The sequence below is a fragment of the Lissotriton helveticus genome, chromosome 4_1 (genome assembly GCF_964261635.1).
Source record: "Lissotriton helveticus chromosome 4_1, aLisHel1.1, whole genome shotgun sequence".
NCBI lineage: Eukaryota > Metazoa > Chordata > Amphibia > Caudata > Salamandridae > Lissotriton > Lissotriton helveticus.
In genome coordinates, this window is record NC_136063.1 from 1,660,749,092 (window position 1) to 1,660,762,662 (window position 13,571).

A 13,571-nucleotide genomic window follows, 5' to 3' on the forward strand; every position below is an offset into this window, starting at 1 on the left:
ACGGAGTAGTCTTACTGACAAAATAATGGTCTGCCCATCGACTTTAGATGCTGGTGGGACTATAGGTGTGACCATGGAAGAGACTTCACTGTTTTTGCCCTGGTTACACCTCTCCTCCAGTCCGATGGAGTAAGGGCTGTAGAAAGCTAGCCAATGTGTCTGTCACCTTTAGATGGGTGAACTTGCAGGTCAATTTCTATTGCCCACTACTGCGTGGAAAACCCTGGCTGTAAGGGGCAGTGAAAACTGTCTAATGCCCCTTTTGCTATAAGAAATAAATCCCATGGCAAGGGGGTTATTTTCCTTTTTTTCCAGGTCAGGCTTTTCTTTTTGAAAATAAAAAAATAATAAGTTTGACGTAACACCACATGTTAACAAATATTCACAGGAACCGCCGTGATGGCAGTTCTTTTCAGTGCTTTGGAAATGAGTGCCTACTTGGTGGTCATTTCTAAATTTGGTGGTAAGAGTAGTCTTGGCCTGACAGACCTTAATTTGCCAGTCAAACTGAGATTTCTCCTCCACCCAAAATTAAATTGAGCTTAATATCTGAACATTATTTCTGCATTAAGCGCTGGGCAGTGAGATACACACAGGAAAAACATTTTTTTCTACTTCTAAACAAAAAGCTTTCCACTGTTTGCTGCAATAAGTCAATATGTTTTTATTCTAAGACAGACCAATTAAAAACAATCAATAACGATTTGTTGAAATATTATATTCAAATGTAAGAAGTAAGAATTTCTTAAACTCATCTGAGTTTTATAAGAATGTTAGGAACTGCAATATGTTGGAGTATATATTACCTGAACTGGACTGCCCAAAAGGGACATGTCCAAAGAAGAGTAACTCTTCAAACTTCAAGCAAACTCCAGATTTTATAACATTGCCCAAACTGTTCATATACATTGTTGGTCTGGGACCTTTTTTCAAGGTTATCCCCAAACTTTTTGTTTTCCTCCTCCTTATTTTTTTTACCTTCTTTTTGATGGCTTTAGGACTCTGGGCACTTTACCACTGCTAATCAGTATGGTGGGATTGGGTTATATCGGTTTGGCATACTTGATTTACATTGAAGTTCCTTGTACAGTGGTCTCCCTTACAGCCCGGGCCTGCAAATTAAATACCCTGCAGCACTGCTTGTGCCACCCACTTACGTACCCTTCAAACTTGTCTCTGGCCTGCCATTGCAGGCCCACCATGTGGTTTACTGCCACTTTGACTTGGCATTTAAAACCATTTGCCAAACCTTAAACTCTCCTTTTACTATACATAGGCAAACCCTAAGATAGGCCCTAGGTAGCCCTATGAGCAGGATGCTGTGTACGTAAAAGGTAAGACATGCTTTTTTGTGTGTCATAGGCTAATATTGGAAATTCCCACTTATGTGTTTAAGTAGTAATTCTTAATTTGAAAGCAGAAGCATTGCATGTTTGGTATGTTAGGAGCAGTGGTGATAAATCCTGCTTACAGGTGTAGATGGATTTTACATAACTATTTTAGAAATTACACTTTTAGAAAGTGGGCATTTCTCTGTGCTTATGAGTCTTTGTGCTTTTCAGCCTGACCCCAATCCACGTCTAGGCCAGGGTGACAGCTGCACTTTGTGTATACTTTTCAGACGGACACAGGAAGGGTTGAGTGTGACAGGGTTACTTCTGCATTCATCTGAATATTGATGGTCTTCCTGGGTTGGGAGAGAGAGGGGCGTTCACGCTTTACATTTGTATAGATTTCGTCCTACCCTCACTCAAAGGGCTGATTTACCCCCTACTGACGTACGTAGCCAGGGATAGGGTCAAAAGGGAGTGTTGTGCACTTGTAAGGTTTCCTTTGAAGGTCCCCTTTGAACAAAGTTAATTTTCAGTGTAAGTACATGTTTTCAGAGCACTTTTGGAAATGAAACTGAACTGTCAGAAGGACTGCTGCACTGTTTAAATGACTCATCTGGACTGCTTTTTGACTGTTACCCTGCTGCATGCTAACTGCAGGCTGGCTTAGAGGACTCACTGGATTGCTTTTCTGTTTGTTTCCCTACTGCCAGCTGCTCCCTAACTCTATTCTACCTGGACACCACATGGGACTCCCCTTTGCCAAGATGACTGTTGTGCTTTTAGGAGGATCTCACATTTGGACTGCCAGCCTTGTTGTGTTTGGCTGCTGCCAGCTAGCTACTGAGTTGCAGGAGGAACTGCCACCAGGCTTCTGCTTATGTGCAGACATTATCTTTGGTGTGTAACCTACTTGCCCTGACTAGAGTGGCGGGGTCTGCCTGGTTTACCTGCATACCCTAGCCAACCAGAAACCTCATTTCTAACATACATACATATAAATACGCGTGCACATGTGTTTTTACATACAACCAGTTATACAGTTTCATTTTAAAGTTAATGTGCATTCTGAATAGCACTTACTGTGAGCTATATGTTACAGTATCAAATCCTAGTAATATTTCATTGCGGGTTTATGCAGTTGTTGCACAGATCTCAAGTTCCTATCATAAGAAATAATCCAGTTAGTTATGTGGCAGCTGCAAACAACTAAGGGGCCGATTGCGATCTCCGTAGGAAAGCCCTCTGTACGACTTGGATCCAGAGGGATTCCCTAGGGAATTGCGCTCCACGAGTCTGAGTGACCGATTCCAATGCACCCGTATAGTGACGGACTCGGTTCGCTCGGACTCCCATTGAACTCTAGGGGAGCCTGTATATCGAACGCTACACAGGCTCCCATTGCAAAAAGGGGTGAGATGGGTAAGCTTACACCCTGTGGCAGGCACCACACAGTGCATGCATGGAAATGGGGTCCATGGAACCGATTTGGAGGGCCCCAAGTGAAGGGGGTCCTGCTACAGCGCCCCGAAATCTGATTCTCACAGCCGTTTCATCTCGCTGAGACTGATTCGATATGGCTGTCTCAATCGTGCATCGTACTCGCTCAATCAGAAGCCCCCTCCATTGTGTGGCACGATTCGGCTGCAAACGAGTCAGACAGACATTATCGGGTTTTGAAACAATTCGGTTGACGCACACAAGATCTTCGCATCATACTTGGACATCCAGAACGGGTGAAGTTTTGGTAGAAAACATAGGCTCCGATTCGGATTTGTTGGTTCTGGAACCCTTCCTGACGAAATCGTAATCAGCCCCTTAATGTGATCGGTGTGTCATAGATTTAAATCCCTGAAAATCACAATTCACACTTGATAGACCCCATGTTAGAGACATTCCATGGTGGTTAGGAGTAAAGGTACATCAATCCATTTTAGACACTCAGGCCTTCATTTACAGAAGGCCTGCACAGCTGGAACATCACTTTTTATGACGATCCAGTGGCACAGGCTTCTCAATCATATCTAGGAGACAACGCATCCCCACTACCACCAACCTACTTCTTGGGCACAGAAACAAGACAGAATACTACCAGCATGTATCAGGTTTGCAAAACTACTGCTACACTAACATAGAATAAAAATATTTCTCTCTGTCAACCAGCTCCACTGCCTGGGTTAGATACACCAAAACAACAGCACACAGACTGACTCTCCACAGAATACCCATAGGCATGTTCAACATGAGAGTTTTGGTTTACTAACCTCTTACCCCATTACAGCTACTTACTATAGACAAGCACATATCTCATAGCCAATCACCAAAATGGTAATTTACAGGAAGCAAAATATCTCAAGAATGTTTGCTGCACATACGTTTTATTTTAGGCGGTAAGAGAAGGAATAATTAAGTTGGTCAGAAAGAAGCACTAACAGAGATACCCACTTTTTAAACACCCCAGTTTTCTCCTAATTTAGACAAATTTTAATTTATGATGAGTGCAAGCACCTCCTCTATTCCGTTGATTAATATCAGCAATACAGGCACACATTGTGAGGGCATTGTGAACTTCAGATTTTTTCTTGTGGCATATTTTTCTGTAAGCTTGTAACAACCTTCAAGAAATCTTCAATATTTTTAAGGAGCCTTTTGTCTCTGCGGCTACAATAAAATAGTAATCTCCATCAGAGGGTCTTTGCAAAAACATTCACGTTCAAGAATTTAGGAATCACAATCTACTTGTCCTATCTAAAATGCTTTAATCATGCTCTTCACCCTTGTTACTCATAAACAGAGGACCAAGAGAGAAGGTTAAAGTGGAATATGATGAAACAAGATGTCTTACTTTCTAAATTGTTGAAGCAAAGGTCTAGAGACGTAAGGACATGGCTACAGGATCCTTTAGATAGTGGTTACATCATGGGTGCCTGTGAAAGTATTAGATATATTATAATCAAATTGCTCTGTATACAAGGTACTGGTTGATGATGACTTAATAAGCAGCATAAATGGTTTGCCCGCTTTTGTTCACAGCCTTGATCTGATGCATAGTCTGCTCTTAAATACTTTCCTCGTGACAAGATGCTGAAGCACATATAAAAGACCTTGAGAGAAAGAAAATGATCCCTTCATGTTAATGTTAATGTTACTGGGTACTTATAAAGCGCACGGCTACTCCCAGGAGTGTCCCGGCGCTAAAAGAAGAAGAACCAGTGACAGAGCCAAACAGGACGCCTGAGGACCGCTGACCTATTGTGAGAAAAGCCAAGTTTTTAATCCACTTCTAAAGCTAAGGAGGCCCTGCACCTGACGTATGGCTGGCGGCAGATTATTCCAAAGCTGCAAAGCTACCACCTGAAAGGTCCGCCCGCCCATCCGAGAGCGGGAGAACCTTGGGATTTGTGAAAGCCGCTGATTTGAGGACCTCAAACTTTTGAGAGGAACATAGTGCTGGCATCTGTTTCTCAGATATAGGGCCCCAATGTTATGAAAGGCCTTAAAAGCCAGAACCAAAGCTTTAAAATGTGTCCTCTTACGTACTGAAAGCCAGTGCAAGGACTTCAGGTGAGGAGTCATGTGTGTCCTGACATCCACCATAAGTATGGCCCTAGCCGCGGCATTTTGCACCACCTGTAGGCGGCCAAGAAGATATTCAGGAAGGCCTAAATAGAGAACATTCACATAATCCAGACGGGACAGAATCAAAGCTTGTACTATTGTTTTCCTATGGGAAACCGGGAGCAATGGGAGGAAGTTTCTCAGCATTTTCAGTAGGCCAAAGCATGTGCCTGCCACAGCCTGGACCTGTGATTTCATGGACATGTCATGAAAAAGTATGGGATGGTGTATCTACTATCAGCAATACTAATGATCAGGAGCTAGTCAGAAGGTTGTCAACAGTCCTTATTATAATAGTGTTCTAGAATTGAAAACTCAGAGTTACATTCGAGGGTACTTGTGGGTCTCACATTTTAGTGAGCTTTATGGTTTTGCTTTTCATAATGATGAACATTTTGTGGTATCTCTACTTAAAATCGATGTTCAATTTCAAAGTGGTTGCTAGCAACATTGAAAAAAAATTCCCTCAAACAATCCCCATGTCAAGATGGTATTTCTGTGGTTCCCTACAAACACAAAATTGTTCATTGGGATTCTCCTGTTACCATGTTTTAAATGCAATTAGCAATACATCCATCCCCAAATCCTGGGCACACTCTATTAATGACCTTTTAGAAGGACATCAGGGAGGATCCTCATTGTTGCCATCCAGTTTCCTTGATAGAGTCTGTTGCAAAGATTTCTGGAAGGGTCATCATGAAAAGAATTTTAAATTGGGTGAGAGTGAATTCCATTTTGGTGGAATCACAGAATAGTTTCAGGGGGGGGGCTTGATTCTATTGAACAGTGCCTTTATATAAATCTTGTCATCTGCATATATAGGACGGTTCTTGATACATGTGGCATATATGGCCCATTTTTCAACTTTTGACTGTGTATATACAGCTACACACTGAGAATTGAGATAGAATACTTCGATAATGGATAGTCTATTCATTCTCGTCCTCTTTACACCAATATTGTGGTCTCATAGCGGGAACTGCAAATGGCCTACAAATGCTGCTAGGTGGATATGTGCCTTTAATGAATGGGCTGGACCTAACAACAAAGGGGCCGATTACGAAGCTATCGGACCCTTTCCAACCCCATGGTAATATGAAGGTTGGATTCCTTTCTGACCGCCTCATTACAATGGAGACGATTGGAAAGGAATCCGAACTGTCATTATGAATGGCTTCTGGCAGGCTCGCAGAGCCCTTCCGCCAGTTGGAATGCGGCTACTAATCCCTGACTGAGCGATATCAAAGGGGATGATGGACAGAGCGTTTGAGCAAATCAAACACTCACCCCCAGTCAACTGATCTGGGTTTAATCCATCACCATTCTTTAGCTCACTCCACCACCCCAGTTCAGACATGGCCATATGCAAATCAGTCTGACCCTGTGCCTCATGGGAACAGTCCAGCCCAAACTGCTAATCCCTGAGGCAGCTCTTTCCACCGTAGGGATTATGATGTTGGGTTTCGGCATCCTTTCCATGCCGGTCTTTCCGACACAGAAAGGCTGTTGGAATGTGACTTTGGAGGCATATGAGGCACCGTTGCCCCCCTGTTGATCCCTGCATCCTGTGGCAGGCACCTTGATGTGCCTGACACGGGGTGCAGGGTTGAACTGCACCTCCTATTTTACAATGGGAGCATGCATTCCTGCCAGAATACATGCTCCCAATGTAAAATATAGGAATGCGCCTGAGCAGTGTTCGGTCGCATCCTAATTAGTCTTTCGGGACCGCCGACCGGGTGTCGGTCGGTCCCGTGATCGAGATGATGTCGGGCAGAGGAAACTCATCCTGACATCGTAATAGAGCCCTAAATATTCAAAGACATTCATTAGGACTATAATGCCGGAAGCAACTAATTCCGGAACGTTTGTGCTCAATGAACGCAGATTAAAGAAAGTCTCTAAGTTTTCATATCTGGGGACCCGGAGGCAGGGAGGGGGCGGATTGAGCGGATTGAGGGGATACCGGGCCCCGAGGTTGAGACGCTGGACTTTGACAATGCTGGATTATACCTGGAGCTCCATGTGGGCAGTGAATAAAGGGGAGTGCCACCTGCTGTTGTAATGTTGGACCAATCGAACCGTCTTGGGGATGTGAGGCACACTGACAAGGGGGGGGTGGGGGTAGAAAGGGAGGTGGGATACTATGTTTAGGATTTGTTGAATGGGTATGTGTGTACTAGGCGGGGAGGAACAGCATATGAGTGGGATGATCTGAGAATTGGAATTGTCTGTTTTGTGCACAAAATTAATAAAAAGCAGTTTAAAAAAAAAAGTTTTCATATCTGGGAGTAATCTTTCATAACTCTGACAAAATGTAAATCCAAATAACTACAAAAGTGGCACCAAATTATTGTGCATGTGCTTTTTCAAAGGAGCATCAAACCAACTAAAGAGCACAACTTGCTTGTTGTACTGCATTAAAACTGTTGTTATTCTCTTTTCTAATTTAGATGCCGACCATATGAAGATTGCTGTGGTTCAACTTGTTGTGTGAGATCACTTTCCATTCAGAGACTATGGTATTTTTGGTATGTATGATCTTTCCTCTCTAAATATGTGTTATTTATCATGTAAATTTGACTACTGCAATGTGCCATGAACCACCTTTGATGAAATACCGCTTTTCTATTACCAAACATGAGCACAACCAACGGACATAGTAGTGCCATAGTAAACTTATCATTGTCCTCTGTTTGGAAGCACAACAATGTTCTTAACTATGTTGAGCTCACTTACTATGTCTTACTGAGCAAAAAATACAGGTGATTCTTTTGACTTAATCAATACTATCTCATCTGTCTTCTTCATCACGGTTTGTACTGTATGAGCATGTGCCATCTTCCTGGACTCAAGCATCTTCTTTAGCCCCAAACATAAATACGTGTATAGCCATCTATCCAAAAAAGAAAGTAATTTTTAAAAACGTTGCTCTGCCTTTTTGAGTTTTTGGGGTTTTTGGCCTATGCCCCTCCTTCATTCTAAGATCCAACAATGGTCACTTTGGTCCACACTCTACTGAGGCTGATAGGTGAGTGAGTATGTAGTATGCTATTGTTTTCCTATTGAGCCACAAACTGCCTGAGATTACCCTGGGCAGAGCCCGTTAACGACTCAGTTATCATAGTGCTTTGTTTCAGATGGTGCTGGGCAGGTTTGTAGCCAGACAGTTTCCAGCTTAATGAATACACTAACATAGGAGGCTCATGCTCTGCTATTTGTACCACCGTGAATCACAGACTACCATTTCAAATAGGATAGACACCAATTGGGTTTCAATACCAAGAAAGGAGGAAAACCAGCTGAGGGCTTTTCCATTTTGCCATTATTTGTTTTAGAATTGACCAGACCAGAGAATTGTGGTGATGAATGGACATAAGTGGAAAAAGGAACCAGGAGTCTATATTATCTGTGATGCGAAGTGTGTCATCCACTATCTGCAGCATGTTTGTCTCTGTGCTACAAGCTGGTATGAACCCTGATTGGAGGTCGTCGAAGAGATCCTTATTTAGACTGTGATGCTGTTGTTGCAACACAACACAGCTCTCTAAGCCAAAATATGAAGGTTGTCATAGAGCAAAGTTATCCAGATCTTCCAGATCAGCATTAGTTTTCTTTAGAGGGTGTTACTTGTCCTAGCTTCCAGTATTCTTAAGGTGTGCCCTATGTCTGAACTGGGTTTGTCAGGTTGGTCCAGTAGGGGTCAACCAAGACTTTTATGTCTTTACTGAGGCACTTTCAGATTGAGACCGCGAAGGGAGGATAGGGTTTAGTATTCAATAATCTTTAGGCCATGTCCTATATAGTGTTCTGATAAGAGGAAGAAACATATTCTGCCGATTTTTGGGATGGATTTTGCCAATCACAGTCCCTAGTGGAGTGTGGGTTGGTTGGGAGGTCTCAACTTTTTATTTTATTTCCCAAAAATTCAAAAAATCCTTTATTCCTTTCTTAGTGTTCGTGAAGCGATTAGGGAAATGGTTATCTGTTTAACTATTGATATTTTTTGACTGGTTTTTTTTCTGAAGTAAATTTCAAATTTGTACATTCTGCATTTGTGGTGCATGAGTCTGAAGCTTGTCGTCAATGGTGTTTGTTACCAGTTGTGTTCTGAAGTTTTTAGAAACTTTTTGGTTATTTTGCAACATATGGTATAGCAGAGTGCTGACTTTGTCAACTTTACCTTTTTTTATTTTTTCGCAGGGCAAAGTTGTTTAATGTTTTGAATGTGGCCTGCTTCTGATGAGCCACAAGAGAACTTATCCCTCACACATTACATAGGTAGAGTAGAGGCGAGGAGATTTTGGTTGCTAGAAAAGAGGCATTGCTGTGTTTAGTGTGTCTTACACCTATTTTCTGTCTCCTGGGTTGACTAGTGATACGAAGGGTAAATGGTAAGGGTGGGCGTAAAATCCGTTTGGCGGGCGAATTTGCGGATTTTCCGCAATTTCGCGATCCGCGAATCACGCGAAATCGCGGTAACATCCGCGAATCAGCGGGGACACATTTTCAGCCAAGCAAGGGTTACAGCAGCAGGTGCAAAAGTTGAACCTAATTTCTTTGTAACCTTTTACAAAAGGGTTACAAAGAAATTAACTTCAACTTGGGCACCTGCTGCTAAGTGCTTCCTGGCGCCTTGTTGCCTATTTGCAACTATTCTCTGACGCTGCTCTGACCCTTGAAGCAGGGTCAGAGAATAGTTACAAGTAGGCAACAAGGCACCTGTCCCAGGAATTAAACCTCATCAGGAAGCACTTACAGATATAAAAAAACAGGAAGAAGGGAGAGGATGGCAAATGCACCCATTTTGAGTTGTCAGGAGGGGTTAAACTAAAAGAGACCTTTAGAGCACAATTTTCATATGCATTTTGCTAAAAAATAAAAAGCTGAATGTTCTGTAGGGGCAACTCAGGAATCTGGCCCTTCAGAGATCCGGCCTCTCTTTCTTTCTCTCGTTCTCTCTCTCCCTCTCTTTCTCTCTCTTTCTCTCTATCTATCTCTCTCTTCCTCTCCTTTCTTGCTCTATTTATCTCTTTCTCTCTCTCTTTCAAGTTCTTCCTCCTTCTCTGCTTATCTCTTTCTTTCTCCGTTGTTCTCTCTCTCTTTCTCTCTATCTCCCTCTCTTTTTTTCTCTCTCACATCCTCTCTTTCTCGCTCTCTCTTTCTCTCTCTTTCTTTCTCTCTCACTCTCCCTCTTTCTCTCTCTCTTTCTCTTTCTCTCTCTCATCCTCTCTCTCTCTCTCCCTCTCTGTGTGTCTTTCTCTCTTTCTCTCTCTCTTTCCATGTTTCTCTCTCTCTTTATCTCTCTCTTTTACTTTCTTGCTCTTTCTCTGTCTCTTTCTTTCTTTCTCTCTCATTCTCTCTCTCCCTGTTTCTTTCTTTCTTTCTTTCTTTCTTTCTTTCTTTCTTTCTTTCTTTCTTTCTTTTTTTCTTTCTTTCTTTCTTTCTTTCTTTCTTTCTTTCTTTCTTTCTTTCTTTCTCTCCCCTCTCTCTCTTACTCTCTCTTTCTCTTTCTCTCCCTCTCTTTCCCACTCTCCCTTTCACTTTCACTTTCTTCCTCTTTCTCTGTCTGTCTCTCTCTTTCTTTCTTTCTCTCTCTCTTTTCTTTCTTTTTTCTTTCTTTCTTTCTTTCGTTCTTTCTTTCTTTCTTTCACTCTCTATCTCGCTCCCTCTCTCTCTCTATCTCTCTCTCTTTCTCTTTTTTGAAACATTGCAAAGATCTCGTAGATGACAAAGTACAAACAAGCATTTGCAATGCAATAGGTCTTGCATGTTTTGCATTTACGTGACTTAGCTGTATTGATATTACAAATTACAATGGCTTTTAATTTTTAAATAATTAATACTTAAATAAAGGTTATTTTAATTTATAATGGCAATAGCTTAAACTTTTGTAAATAACTTTTGTGAAGATTATGTTCAGTGTATATTATTGTGACGAAAATCCAAGAACAGAAGTGAAATATTAACATCTTTTTGTTACATTTGTAATAAAGTTTGAAACATTGAGAGAACATATTTGAACCAGTTGTTGTTGAATGGTTGCGCAGATTGATGCTGGGGTGGTGCTGAGTGGTGCTGTGGTGGTGCTGAGTGGTGCTGTGGTGATGCTGAGTGGTGCTGTGGTGGTGCTGAGTGATACTGGGATGGTGCTGAGTGATGCTGGGGTGGTGATGAGTGGTGCTGTGGTGGTGTTGAGTGATGCTGTGGTGGTGCTGAGTGGTGCTGTGGTGGTGCTGAGTGATACTGGGATGGTGCTGAGTGATGCTGGGGTGGTGATGAGTGGTGCTGTGGTGGTGTTGAGTGATGCTGTGGTGGTGCTGAGCGGTGCTGTGGTGGTGCTGAGTGATGCTGTGGTGGTGCTGAGTGGTGCTGTGGTGGTGCTGAGTGTTAATGTGGTGGTGCTGAGTGATAATGTGGTGGAGCTGAGTGATGCTGGGGTAGCGCTGAGTGATGATGTGGTGATGCAGAGGGCAGAAAGGCACAAAAAGCAGTCTAACAGAGGACAGAAGGGCAGAAAAACAAGGGAAAAACGAGTCTAACAGAGGGCAGAAGGGCACAAAAAATGAGTTTAATGGGACAGAAAGGCACAAAAACGAGTCTAACAGAGGGCAGAAGGGCACAAAAAACGAGTCTAACAGAGGGCAGAAGGGTACAAAAACAAGGGAATAACAGAGGGCAGAAGGGCACAAAAAAACGAGTCTAACAAGGGGCAGAATGAATCCCGCCCTGCATGTTTGTCCACGAAGATGCCACCTTTTTGTGCAATACCTCTACTCAACTGGAGTACTTTCTACTGTCTAATCAGTAAGTGCTCCCTCGTTGGCTAAATGTATAGGGGCAGATTTACAATAACTGGCGCATCCCCAGGGATGCGCCAGTTATTGTGCGCCGCAGCTCCGCCTCCCATGGTGCGCCGCATTTACAATGCGGCGCACCATGTGGCAAAGACGGCACAGATGCGTCATGCCGTAAAAGCAGTGCATTGCTGGAGCTGCGTCGCGCTTGGGACGCAGCTCCAGCAATGCTCTGGGGGTGCCCTATCTCCACAATGCTGCATCAAGCCTTGCGCCTGCTTCAAGCAGGCGAAGGGTTTTGACGCAGCATTGGCCTAAAAGTGACTGAGTGAAATCTTGTAGATTTCACTCAGCCACTTTTAGGAGGCTGAGTCGGAACGCCTCCTGATGGCGCAGGGCTTTACAACGTGACGCATCTCACAGAGAAATGCGTCATGTTGTTAATACCCAGCACCATGGCGCATCTTTTGTGCTGCCGCTGCGTCACAAAAGGTCTCGGTAGAGGGTGGCAGTGGTGAACCAGAGGGTGGCAGTGATGAACCAGAGGGTGACAGTGATGAACCCGAGGGTGGCAGGGGTAAACCAGAGGGTGACAATGCTGAACCAGAGAGTGGCAGTGCTGAACCAGAGGGTGGCAAGGGTGAACCAGAGGGTGGCATAGGTGAATCAGGGGGTGACAGTGCTGAACCAGAGGGTGGCAGTGCTGAACCAAATGGTGGCAGGGGTGAACCAGAGGGTGGCAGTGGGGAACCAGAGGGTGGCATGGGTGAACCAGAGGGTGGCAGTGGTGAACCAGAGAGTGGCAGTGGTGAACCAGAGGGTGGCAGTGCTGAACCAGAGGGTGACAGTGGTTACCAGAGTGTGGCAGTGGTGAACCAGAGGTGCTGTGATGAACCAGATGGTGGCAGTTGTGAACCAGAGGGTGGCAGTGGTGAACCAGAGGGTGACAGTGCTGAACCAGAGGATGGCAGGGGTGAACCAGAGGGTGCTGTGATGAACCAGAGGGTGGCAGTGGTGAACCAGAGGGTGGCAGGGGTGAACCAGAGGGTGGCAGTGGGGAACCAGATGGTGGAGGGGTGAACCAGAGGGTGGCAGTGATGAACCAAATGGTGGCAGGGGTGAACCAGAGGGTGGCAGTGGGGAACCAGAGGGTGGCATGGGTGAACCAGAGGGTGGCAGTGGTGAACCAGAGAGTGGCAGTGGTGAACCAGAGGGTGGCAGTGCTGAACCAGAGGGTGACAGTGGTTACCAGAGTGTGGCAGTGGTGAACCAGAGGTGCTGTGATGAACCAGATGGTGGCAGTTGTGAACCAAAGGGTGGCAGTGGTGAACCAGAGGGTGACAGTGCTGAACCAGAGGATGGCAGGGGTGAACCAGAGGGTGCTGTGATGAACCAGAGGGTGGCAGTGGTGAACCAGAGGGTGGCAGGGGTGAACCAGAGGGTGGCAGTGGGGAACCAGATGGTGGCATGGGTGAACCAGAGGGTGGCAGTGGTGAACCAGAGAATGGCAGTGGTGAACCAGAGGGTGGCAGTGCTGAACCAGAGGGTGACAGTGGTTAACCATTGGGTGGCAGTGGTGAACCAGAGGTGCTGTGTTGAACCAGAGGGTGGCAGTCGTGAACCAGAGGGTGGCAGTGGTGAACCAGAGGGTGACAGTGCTGAACCAGAGGGTGACAGGGGTGAACCAGAGGGTGCTGTGATGAACCAGAGGGTGGCTGTGGTGAACCAGAGGATGGCAGGGGTGAATCAGAGGGTGGCAGTGGTGAACCAGAGGGTGGCAGTGCTGAACCAGAGGGTGACAGTGGTTAACCAGAGGGTGGCAGTG

At 44.6% G+C, this 13,571-nt stretch overlaps 1 protein-coding gene across 1 annotated transcript in view; it reads left to right on the top strand.

Moving 5' to 3' along the window:
• VOPP1 (VOPP1 WW domain binding protein) overlaps window positions 1-13,571 on the top strand; it is a 443,837-nt gene that overhangs the window by 371,716 nt on the left and 58,550 nt on the right. The window contains exon 3 of the mRNA XM_078688345.1: window positions 7,403-7,480. Coding sequence (XP_078544471.1) covers window positions 7,403-7,480 — 78 coding nt within the window. The remainder of the gene's footprint in view (window positions 1-7,402; window positions 7,481-13,571) is intronic.